Genomic DNA, 12744 nt, shown 5'->3' with positions numbered 1-12744 from the left:
CCTGTAACCTAGGAGAAAGTTATTCATGTGTTGATGCTCAGAAAGAATGAAATGGAAAACTGCAGGCAAATTAGTCCAGAATGTGCCTGGAGAAAAATAAAGGGAAATTTGATTAATCTGAGTCAAAAAAGAAAAAAAGAAAAAAGGGAAGTACAGAATACAGTTTGTGCAATTCAGTGTTGCTTTATGGAAAATAAGTCCAAATAACTTTTAATTTACTTAAAGACCAAGATTATATTTAAGTGTGAAGATAAAGTATGTCCTTGTAAGAGATTTCATTTTATATCTTTTGTTGTCTTTTAAAAATAATTTCATGATACCAAAAACCACACTAAGTAGATTGTGATCTTTCTTGTAAATTTTGGCAAATAGCCTTTTGCAGGAGGATCCTTACTGAACGTGGGTACTTCTGAGAGGGCTACAAAGCAATCCATTCCTAGGCCAGATGCAATCTAGTGTCTTTATCAATGTTTTGGAAGTAAAAAATAAAATCACTGCTGAATAAAATATTTGGGAAACCAAAAAATTATTGGGTAATAAAAGTAAACTAGTCATGCAGAGAAATCTTGATCACTGTTAGATATGACTTGTTCAGATGAAAAATGTTTTAATATAGCCAAATGCTACCCCTCAGCCTTTTTTTTCCTTACATAGGAATAAAGAATGCAAGGCGTATCTCCAGAACAAGGGACTGGTTTCTGGAAAGCAGCAACTGAAAATATTTTAGTGTTTTAATGCATGATGCAAAAAGAGCAGCTCAGCATGGTTTCCTAAAGGGCTGATGCTGTGGCAAAAAAAAAAAAGAAAAAAAAAAAAAGCTACTGCAGTCTTTTTGCCTATAGGCAAATAACTTTTTGACTGGGGGAAATAGTTGAAAAGTATTAACTGATAGAAGAGGTGCTAGAGTGAGATTTTCAATTTCTTTGGCATAGTTTACTGAATCTGAAAAGGGTTACTTGATTAGCATATGTGTTCAGTTCCTAATCTAGCAGAAAGGCATAATATGATCCTGTGTGTGGAAAATGGAGCCACACATTTAAATGTGCAATTAAACAAGTCTAGCAGTGTGAGTAATGATGGAAACGATCAAGGAAGCTGATGTATATGCTGTCTGCTGATAAAGACCAGGTGCTTTTCTGAAGAACACTTTTGTTTAAATTTTTGTTCTTTAGTCAGATATATTGCAAGGTCAGTATTTGAACAGGCGAGTGAAATTTAATGTTGCTTGATCTGAGTAGAATTAGATTTTTGTGATCTGATAGTCCTGGCTGGTATTTATCTTTGATGAAGTAATGAGTACAGTAGGTTGTCAGCGTGATGTTTAATAGGGTGGAAACTATTTGCAGTGAAAATAGGAGGCTGTATTTTTTTGAAGGGACATTTAGAACACAGACAGTGAAGGACCAGACAAATTTTGAGGTACCGTAAATGCTCAAATATGTTTTCCTGTTCCTTTTCATATTAACTAGCCATAGGAGGAGCTAACTAGTTGTTAAATGTGTTATCTGCTTGGTGATTGGAAAACAATTTTATAATAGGAACAAGTACTGAAAAGCACAGGAATTTATTTCACTGCAGATGGAGGAAATATCCCTGTGAAGCTGCCACATGCAAATGGTTCGTGACTGTTCATTTGGTTCTGGGGAATTGACAGTGCCTCAGTGAAAGATTTGCGAACATGGTATATGGTGAGAATAAATGACTTTGTCAAAAGACAGTAATGCTACCTATAAGAAATACTGAATACATCTGTGTAACCAAATAAATCTGTTAGCTGCTGCACAAAGTATGTGTTTGGATAAATGCCATTATTCCCCAGACTTCAGAATTAGTTGCTTGATTTAAGTTTGTGGCAGTTTGCTGGGACAGGGTGCAAGTGTAAATTTAAATGTAGCAGAACTGGTAGCTGAAGACTTGGGAGTTATTTTGCATGCTGTTTTACCTGAGGAGACTGTTTCCTCTCACATACTTTGAGCATACTTTTAGGCTGTCACAAACATCCTTGGGCTCCTTGATTTGCTTAGTTTTCAGGATTCATCAGTGGTTTTGCCACAGTTGGTCTTTCCCCGTGTTGTGTGGGCAGAAGAAACTGTTGACATTACAAATAACTTAATATTTAACCAAGGGATTGCAGATCAGAGCTGTTGCTCTGCTATTAGTTGACCTCCTTATACTGTATAATGCAGGAATCTCATAATGCTACAAAAAGTACAGTACAAGGTGTTCTAAAATAACACATGTAGTTGAGAAAGGGCTGAACAGTAAAGGAAGAGGCTTTTTGATCACATAATGAGTTGATTCCTTATAAGCTTTGATCAGTCCATTGAGTTGCAGGCTTGCAGTGTGATGCACAGGACAGAGATGAGAAATGTTCCAAAAAGATGGGATTAAAATACTTTGTCTTGGCAGTGATGGGAGGGAAATGGAGGAACTGTGGTGAGTTTCAGTTTTTCATGACCCACTGTGGTGTGAATAAGAGAGTTGTAGCAGTGTATGAGGAAAAAAATGAACTTTGCCTCTGAGTGGGAGCTATCACTTCCCACTCAGCTCCAGACAGCTTAAATCAGCAGCAATTCACAGAAGCCTAATCAGTTGAACACATGCATGCATGGATGGATGTGTGTGTTCAGCAGAGCTGCCCATGGGATGGCAGGTGAAATTGGCTGGTATCTGTGATGTGCTTTTAAACTGGGCCACTAGCAGCGTATGCAATTAAAAAGGTGTAATTTCCTGCAAGAGCTGTAGTCAGATGTCCCCTTCTAAAAGGATCCTTTGTAACTGTTCGAGTAAAGAATAACCAAGCTATTCAGAATGCAAAGTTACACCATAGTAGTTAAATTTGCAGAAAATCACCCTTAATTTAAAATATTACTATTATATGTGTATTTTTAATCTTGTAAAACCCAACCTGTATTGGCTTAAAACCTATTTTGGTTATAAGTATTCCTGTCAACAGAAGCGAATTAGCCCTACAAAGTTGTAGCTGTGTAGCTATTTTTATAAAAGGAAAGCTATAAAAAATAATCACCCCCTTTGCCCTCCCCACTCCCCAAACCAACCAGCCAGCCCCCCTCCCCTTTTCCTCCTATGTGTGCAGCTATCTATTGTAACAGAATGGTGTAAACACTACAGGCTTCTGCTGTGGATGGACTAACTGGTTGTACTAGTGCAAACAGTACAGGCTTGACATCAGGAGGGGGTTCTTCACAGAGAGGGTGGTTGCACACTGGAACAGGCTCCCCAGGGAAGTTGTCACTGCACCGAGCCTGTCTGAATTTAAGAAGAGATTGGACTGTGCACTTAGTCACATGGTCTGAACTTTTGGGTAGAACTGTGCGGTGTCAAGAGTTAGACTTGATGATCCTTAAGGGTCCCTTCCAACTCAGGATATTCTATGATTCTATGATTCTATGAAACATCTACATGCCTCTTCCTTTATTATAGTTTTCAAACTCATGCTTGCAGAGCAAAGAGTTTAAGATGTTATTGCTGTCCCTAGCAAAAATGCCAAGAAGGAACTTTGAATGCTAGTTCCTGGTGTACACCTGGGTGCAAACCTGCGTCTGCTGGTGGGGTGAGCTGATATGTAAAACAAAGGGATAGGTGAAGTGAGTAAAGGGGAACAGTGCAGTGCCTTAGACTTCTGCAGGGGGATTTATTGCTCTATGGCATCCTAAATTGTGTCCACAAAAGTTATCTTTATGCTGATAATATACTGCCACATTAAGTAGTTTCTACTGGAATATTTTTCAGTTATTATTGCCCAAACTAGAGTAGGTACCATGGTATATCATTCTGTGTGTTCAGTAGATCAAATTTCCTAACACTAATTAAATCGGTACTTGATTCTGTGGTAAAGACTTTGCTGAAGTTTCACTATGTTTTTTTGTCTTTTTAAGCACAGCTGCAGCATAACCGGTTGTAGAAGTAGTTTGGCATTTACTTTTATCTGGCAGTACATGACCAGGATGGAACTTCTTCAGATATTGCAGCAGTGAGGTGCAAGAACATTTGTATGATTATTTTTTTTCTTTTTCAGCTTTCTGAAACAAAAGTCTTTACTGCTTCCTCTGTTCCAGCTGAGAATCATGTGACTCCTGGGCAAAGGTAAGCTCTTCCCCATTTCGCCTATATCTTAAAAAGCTTCTGCTAGTGAAGCAATGTTATCTTGCACATATTAAAGCAGATGTTGGATGATGTTGGTCTGTTCGCCCATGTTGTCTGTGATGTTGGATGTTGGTCTATTCTCCCATGTGCCTGGTGACAGGATGAGGGGGAATGGGCTAAAGTTGCGCCAGGGGTGTTTTAGGTTGGATGTTAGGAAGAACTTCTTTACTGAGAGGGCTGTTAGGCATTGGAATGGGCTGCCCAGGGAAGTGGTTGAGTCACCATCCCTGGAGGTCTTTAAAAGACGTTTAGATGTAGAGCTTAGTGATATGGTTTAGTGGAGGACTTGTTAGTGTTAGGTCAGAGGTTGGACTCGATGATCTTGAGGTCTCTTCCAACCTAGACAATTCTGTGATTCTATGAAACATGAGGATGGCCCTGGTCAGAGATTGGCTTTTACAGTTTTGAAAGCAGCTTAACCTTGCTTGCAAATAGTTGGTTCTGTGGGTTCCTGTATTACTTATAATCCTGTTTTTGGTCTATGGATGTGTAGCCAAACTTACCAAATCCATGAGGATAATACTGAGAACTAGGATAATACTGAGAACTGAGGATAATACTGAGAACTTACCTTAAACTAGGTAAGATGGAGGATGGGGCTGAAACAAGGCTTGTTGGAGCTGTGCCAGGGGGAACAATGGCAAGGCCGGGAGAGAAGGCAATGGCCCAGCTGAAGTGCATCTACACCAATGCACGCAGCATGGGTAACAAACAGGAGGAGCTGGAAGCCATCATGCAGCAGGCAGGCTACGACTTGGTTGCCATCACGGAGACGTGGTGGGACCATTCTCATGACTGGAGCACTGCAATGCCTGGCTATAAGCTCTTCAGAAGGGACAGGCAGCACAGAAGGGGTGGTGGTGTGGCTCTCTATATTAGAGAATCTTTCGATGTTGTGGAACTCGAGGCTGGGAATGACAAGGTTGAGTCCCTTTCGGTTGGCGGGAAGGCCAACAAGGCTAGCATCCTGGTTGGGGTCTGTTATAGACCGCTGAACCAGGATGAGGAGACAGATGAGGAGTTCTACAGGCAGCTGACAGAAGTTGCAAAATCGTCAGCACTTGTTCTCATGGGGGACTTCAACTTCCCTGACATATCCTGGAAGCACAACACAGCCCAGAGAAAGCAGTCAAGGAGGTTTCTGGAGAGCATGGAAGATAGCTTCCTGACGCAGCTGGTTAGTGAGCCTACCAGGGGTGGTGCCCCGCTAGACCTTCTCTTCACAAACAGAGAAGGACTGGTGGGAGATGTGGTGGTCGGAAGCTGTCTTGGGCAGAGTGACCACAAAATGGTGGAGTTCTCTATTCTTGGCGAGGCCAGGAAGGGGACCAGTAAAAACGTTGTAATGGACTTCCGGAGGGCTGACTTTGAGCTGCTCAGGACACTGGTTGGTAGAGTCCCTTGGGAGGCGGTTCTGAAGGGTAGAGGAGTCCAGGAAGGCTGGGCGCTCTTCAAAAAGGAAATCTTAATGGCAGAGGAGCGGTCTGTCCCCACGTGCCCAAAGACGAGCCGGCGTGGAAGAAGACCGGCCTGGCTCAACAGAGTTGCAGCTTGAGCTTAGGAGAAAAAAGAGGGTTTATAATCTTTGGAAAAAAGAGCAGGCCACTGAGGAGGACTATAAGGATGTTGCGAGGCTGTGCAGGGACAAAACTAGAAAGGCCAAAGCTCATCTGGAGCTCAATCTGGCTACTGCCGTTAAAGACAACAAAAAATCTTTTTATAAATACATCAACACAAAACAGAGGACTAAGGAGAATCTCCATCCTTTACTGGATGCAGGGGGAAACCTAGTTACAAAAGATGAGGAAAAGGCTGAGGTGCTTAATGCCTTCTTTGCTTCAGTCTTTAGCGGCAATACTGGTTGTTCTCTGGATACCCAGTACCCTGAGCTGGTGGAAGGGGATGGGGAGCAGAATGTGGCCCTCACTATCCATGAGGAAATGGTTGGCGACCTGCTATGGCACTTGGATGTACGCAAGTCGATGGGGCCGGATGGGATCCACCCAAGGGTACTGAGAGAACTGGCAGAGGAGCTGGCCAAGCTGTTTTCCATCATTTATCGGCAGCCCTGGCTATTGGGGGAGGTCCCAGTTGACTGGCGGCTAGCAAACGTGATGCCCATCTACAAGAAGGGCAGGAGGGCAGACCTGGGGAACTATAGGCCTGTCAGTTTGACCTCAGTGCCAGGGAAGCTCATGGAGCAGATCCTCTTGAGAGTCATCACGCAGCACTTGCAGGGCAAGCAGCCGATCAGGCCCAGTCAGCATGGGTTCATGAAAGGCAGGTCCTGCTTGACGAACCTGATCTCCTTCCATGACAAAGTGACACGCTGGGTGGATGAGGGAAAGGCTGTGGATGTGGTCTACCTTGACTTCAGCAAGGCTTTTGACGCTGTTTCCCACAACATTGTCCTCAAGAAACTGGCTGCTCGTGGCTTGGACTGGCATATGCTTCATTGGGTTAGAAACTGGCTGGATAGCCGGGCCCAAAGAGTTGTGGTGAATGGAGTCAAATCCAGTTGGAGGCCGGTCACTAGTGGCGTTCCCCAGGGCTCGGTTCTGTGGCCGGTCCTCTTTAATATCTTCATCGAGGGCATTGAGTGCACCCTCAGGAAGTTCGCAGATGACACCAAGTTAGGTGCGTGTGTCGACCTGCTTGAGGGTAGGAAGGCTCTGCAGGAGGATCTGGATAGGCTGGACCGATGGGCTGAGGCCAACTGTATGAAGTTCAACAAGGCCAAGTGCCGGGTCCTGCACCTGGGGCGCAATAACGCCAAGCAGAACTACAGGCTGGGAGATGAGTGGTTGGAGAGCTGCCTGGCGGAGAAGGACCTGGTTGTATTGGTTGATAGTTGGCTGAATATGAGCCAGCAGTGTGCTCAGGTGGCCAAGAAGGCACCTGTTAGTGTCAGGTCAGAGGTTGGACTTAATGATCTTGAGGTCTCTTCCAACCTAGAAATTCTGTGAGTCTGTGAGAAGACTCTTCTGCACAAAGACTAGTTACAGGCAAGAATGAAGATAGCTGGGAAGTTTTGTGCTGTTGAAAAGGAGGCACTTGCTTTGTCCAGGAAACAGAAATCCTGCCCCGAGGAGTCAAAAAGTATTCAGAATGCAGCATTTGACAAATATGTTAACAGAAAAGTTTGCATTAGCAAGATGCTGAAATTGCTGATAAGCATCGTGATTACTTGCCTTTACTCATGATTGGAAGATCAGAGTGTAAAAAAAACAGCAGTTGCAGCCTTGCTGTGGTTGCCTTCATTTTCACTGAGTGCCTGGCAGGTGGTGGTACAGATCTGTTGCCTGCATTAGTTAACATTTCCTCAGGTCAGAGGAGAGTTAGATACCATGAGATCTGAAAACTAGATGGCCTAACGGTCCCGAATATCCTGGTACAGCTGTATTGCTGAACTCCACATTGCAGCAAAACTTTCCATGTAACATGGTTATAATCCATGTAACATGGTTAAAACCTGGAGGAGTCACGGTGTCAGTTCTTCTGGAACTTATATTCCTTTGCTTCTTAAACGTGATATGCTAATACATTCGTTGTTCTGATGTAAATATTGTTGCGAGGACATTTGTTGTCGACGGAAGGAAGACAAGCACACTCAATATGAGTGATCAGCAAGCTCCATTTTATTGCCCGAATAGCCTAACTTTTATAGTGAACTTAACAGGGGCGGACAGTGTCTCACACAAGATCATTGGTCAAAAGCACTCAGACAGTTACAAGAAAACAACCCCACCTGCAAGAAAAGAACCCCTTGTGATTAGCAGTCACGTAAACCTTGTCCTTGAAGCCAGCTGCTGGTAACAGTATTTTCTGAGTTCCTTAATTGGGCGATGTGGGAGTCATAGCCGTGGGAGCTTCTCACAGTTACTCTGGCAGCTTGGTTTGCTCAGCTACAGCAGGCCCTGAGATTTTCTAAGGCCTATCCCTGGTTGCTTAAAGCAAGCTCAAATTGAACAATTGTTCCACGGGCACATGTCCATGTTCTGTATGCCAATTCCCAACAATTCCCCCGTTTTCTTTTTGTACAAGCAGTACTTGGTTTTTCATCAGATGTCGAATACATAACATAACACAACTATACAACTTAACCCTAATAACACTACAATTACTGTAAGCACTTAATGGTAACACAATTTAATAGTAAGCAACACAACTTAATAGTAACACACTTAAACCTAATCACTTGATGGTGATCGAAGGCTGTTCTTGACAGTCCTTGAGGTGTCACAGCCCACGTCATTGTCAGAATGATTATCAGGAACCTCTTCATGGTCGTCTTCGGCGTGTGCAGATTCTAAAGCTGCTTCAGTCCACTTTGCAGTGATCCACTGGGTACCTGTTTCCGGCACCACTTCAAGATCTCTATAACATTTTATAACATTTTTGCAAGTAACCCTTTAACCACATTTATCACAATACTACATGCAATGATGATTGACACCACAGTGAACAGAATCCTTAATCCCTCTTTTATTAATCCCAGTAATCATTCAAACAAATCAGTGAACCATTGATTGAAAGGATTGATACCATATCGACTCTTTCTCATGTGCTCTTTCAAGAAAGTAATGGATTTGTGAATTGACTCATTATGAACGCGCTCTCACTAACACAGTACACAGCACACTCGCACACACACAACACACTTGCACACCCAGAGGCCTCTGGCACATCTCACTCTCAATCATACCACAACCTCAATCATACCACAAGAATATAATTTAGAATGATAAGCAAGCAAACAAGTATTGTCTCTCATTGTGTTCCTCGTGAAGTGACTTGCAACACTTTGTTTTAAAACCTTACCCTTACACAAATACTTTCAACACAAAATACCTGGACATTTAAGAATAACACATGCAATTATTAACACTCCAGTTAGTATCCCTCCAGCAGCTGAAAACATACTGTTTGTCTGCAGCTTCAGGAGATCTCTGTCTGCTCCTGCGGTAAGCAGCTGAGAGTGGAGTCCCCTCCAAACAAAACGCTCAGGGTGCACCTAGGGGCGTCCACACCGCAGCCGATCCCCGCAGCCGAGCAGTTGTTACGTGCGGCCGCAGATGCCACTCCAGGCACTAAAATTGCCAATGCTGCTCTAGCTGCAACCCCACACAATTCAACATTATCATTGCAATCCGGTGCAAGCAATGCCCATTTATGTCTGGTGATCTCATGCAACTGTAACAAGCTAGAAGCAAATACAATGAGTTTATCTAAGTAACATGGACATCTGATAGCATTTGCAGGGATACCTTGCCAGGCCCTATCCCCACAAATCAGAAAAACATCAGGAGGTAATGCCAAAGCTGTACAATTGTTCCAAACACTGTAGTTGTTACCCCTTGTCTCCGTGCCATAAACCCCTAAACCCTGCCTAGCAGTGTCATTGTAATCACAGGTGTTGTTTGTATTTCTATACCCATATAGCCCTTTCCAGGTTCCTGTAGCAGGATTCATCTGATAGCCACGGCTACATTCACATTTGTAGCCACCTTTCAGGTTGATACAGATTTGACTACAGATACCAGGGTTTTGACATTCATCAATATCTCCATAGTTTCTCTTGTCTACAAACTCAAACCCAGCTGGACAGTCACATTCATTTATGATGCATTCCTTCAGGGACTCATCACCCCAGTCCTTGCAGTCAGGATCTCTGTCACAGTCTTTTTCACCATCACATTTCCAGGACACTGGGATACACTGGGTTGACTGAGGACCACAGCTGATTTCATTTACCTGGCATGTTCTCATAGGACACAGATCAGCACTCTCACCAGACCCATTTTCACAGACCGGATCCCCATCACACTGCCATCTGTTTGGCACGCACTGACCACTGTTGCACACAAAGTCAGATTCAGCACACGTCTTCTTCACACAAGCACTCTCATCACTGCCATCTGAGTAGTCTTCACATTTTACTCTAGCACTGTCAGCAGCAGTGCACAGGCAGGTGAGGGCGAGCAGCAGGCAGAGTGCCCCACAGCGCGGCAGTGCCCGCCACCGCCCCGCACCTGTGTCACTTATACTACTCCTATTACCCGTGCTGATACTGTCAGTGGCATCCTCCTGGTACCGTTTCTGTCTTTGCCGCCCCTTACTCTCCCCCTTTTCTTTTTGCCACTGACCATTCACCACAAATGGATGAGACACATGATTACTAGTTAGGAAAGAGAGTGTAATGTCTGCTATACGGCTGCAGGCAGTGCCAGCTGCAACCTTAGAAGCCGTTTGTGAAAGAGCCTGCCGGTGGTCATTTGGCAGTGTAATCTGCGTCTCTGCACTCCTGCCCTGCAATAAAGGTAGTAATAGAGCTAAGTTGTCATTAGTAATCTGTAGAATGTGGCAACCCCACGGAATGTTATCCAGAAACATAATTATAGCACCGATCTGGGGACGAATAGTCTTTTTTGCATTGCAAGATAAACTTCTTATAAAAAGAATGCCAGAGAGAAGCAGCACAGCTGCCACTGCTTCCATGGTTACGTCAGACAGGCTGCAGGGTCCTGATGTCCGTCCCTCCGCTCTGTGCCGACTCGCCACATGGTGAGGGTCGACTCCCGTTCGATTCTGCGGAGCTCGGAGCGCAACGCTGCTCGTGGCGGTGACTGAGGGGGGGGGAGGCTCCCATTGCCCCATAGCCCCCTGAGGCAGCGTTATCGTTCTCACTGAAGGCGGCAATGGGCAATCCCCAGCTCCCTCGATCCCTCCCTGTTGAGGGTTAACACTAGCAGCACCTCCCGGCAATTCCAGTCGCTCTGTAGCGGCAGCAGTGACACTCTGCTCAGCCTGATGTATAGCTAAAGCATTAGTGACTGCTCTCCAAGGCTTCAATAATTTTTTAGCAGCCTTATTTTCATTAATAACGTCATCAAACAATTTGTCCCCAAATTTACGCCACTCTGTTTGTTCAAAAACTGTATCAGGATTGATAAAACAACCCTGCGCTACTCCAAATGCTAATAATGCTGGTAAATCCTTTTTGCAGTCTATAAGCTGCGTGCTCCGCTTTTCTAAAAAGCATTTGAGCAAATCATACGCCACTTGTCTCTCCATACCTTTATTTATATTAGCACCGATGCAGCCTTTGCGAGACCTTGGCGGCGCGTATCTGGCGGGACCCTCTATAGGCGCTCACGGGTGCAGGGACTCCGTTTCACCTTCCGAGACACGGGTGCAGGGGTTCCAAGTTTTCGTCCCTTTCACCTTGCAGACCGCGGCGAAACGGATGGGTGCAGGGGTTCCAAGTTTTCGTCCCTTTCACCTTTCATACCAAGCCACGATCCACATCCCTTTCACCTCCTGGGCTGCATTACAGGACCGGTACCCGTATTCCGTCCAGCCGTGGCCCAGGTTCACCGCCAGCGGTGTCCAGATCCCATTCAGTTGTCAGCCTGTTCGGGCGCCATTTGTTGTCGACGGAAGGAAGACAAGCACACTCAATATGAGTGATCAGCAAGCTCCATTTTATTGCCCGAATAGCCTAACTTTTATAGTGAACTTAACAGGGGCGGACAGTGTCTCACACAAGATCATTGGTCAAAAGCACTCAGACAGTTACAAGAAAACAACCCCACCTGCAAGAAAAGAACCCCTTGTGATTAGCAGTCACGTAAACCTTGTCCTTGAAGCCAGCTGCTGGTAACAGTATTTTCTGAGTTCCTTAATTGGGCGATGTGGGAGTCATAGCCGTGGGAGCTTCTCACAGTTACTCTAGCAGCTTGGTTTGCTCAGCTACAGCAGGCCCTGAGATTTTCTAAGGCCTATCCCTGGTTGCTTAAAGCAAGCTCAAATTGAACAATTGTTCCACGGGCACATGTCCATGTTCTGTATGCCAATTCCCAACAAATATTCTTCCAGTGGATGCCCCCCAAATTATGTTAGAAAATATTTTAGCTCATCACATTAAGTTTTGGTAATTTTTTACTTGCCAGAAGAAAATTTTGGGCATTAAGAAATCTAGTGATGAAAGCACTGAGAGCAACTCTTCAGCCCAAGCCTGCAGTGTGTTTAGGAAAACTTTTCCAAAAATTCTGGTATCTTATATTGTCTGAATGCTTTATTTTCCTTGGATAAACCTCTGTTAGATATTAACAAGCCATGTTAAGTGTAAGAAAGCATGTTTCTCATTCTGCTTAGGTATTTGTGGTAGTGTAATTTTGGATATGTGGCTACTGTCTGAGAAACATTTATTTCTGCTGTTCTTAGGACTTCCATGTCACCACATGTTCACTCAATTGCCGTATTTGTGACTTGATTCTTGACTGTCGTCAAACCCATCGTGTACAGAGGGTAGATCCCTGCATGTTTTTAGAGGGATAGTGTGATGTACAATGTGGATAATTGATATATATATATATAATGGGCTGGCAGGTAGGATCCACTCAAATGTGACGTATCTTTTATAACTTGTCTTCAGTTACTTGATTATAGTGATCATATAGGTTATTTATGTGATATGTGATGTTACAAAAGTTGATCTTTTCAGACAGAGTGCAAAGATAATTTCGATTGTAATTGTAGTGGAATGTGTCAGCTAGCAGGATTTTTCTTCCTCTA

At 44.1% G+C, this 12744-nt stretch overlaps 1 protein-coding gene across 9 annotated transcripts in view; it reads left to right on the top strand.

Moving 5' to 3' along the window:
* The window catches only part of LOC137846700 (ubiquitin-associated protein 2-like), a 115047-nt gene that overhangs the window by 72660 nt on the left and 29643 nt on the right, over positions 1-12744 (top strand). For all 9 annotated transcript variants that reach the window (XM_068664785.1, XM_068664784.1, XM_068664778.1 and 6 more), the window contains one exon: positions 4040-4107. In XM_068664785.1, the coding sequence (XP_068520886.1) occupies positions 4040-4107 (68 nt within the window). The remainder of the gene's footprint in view (positions 1-4039; positions 4108-12744) is intronic.

The sequence above is a fragment of the Anas acuta genome, chromosome W (assembly GCF_963932015.1).
Source record: "Anas acuta chromosome W, bAnaAcu1.1, whole genome shotgun sequence".
Classification (NCBI taxonomy): Eukaryota; Metazoa; Chordata; class Aves; order Anseriformes; family Anatidae; genus Anas; species Anas acuta.
Note: the sequence above shows the minus strand (reverse complement) of the source record. Positions and strands in the feature narration are given on the sequence as shown.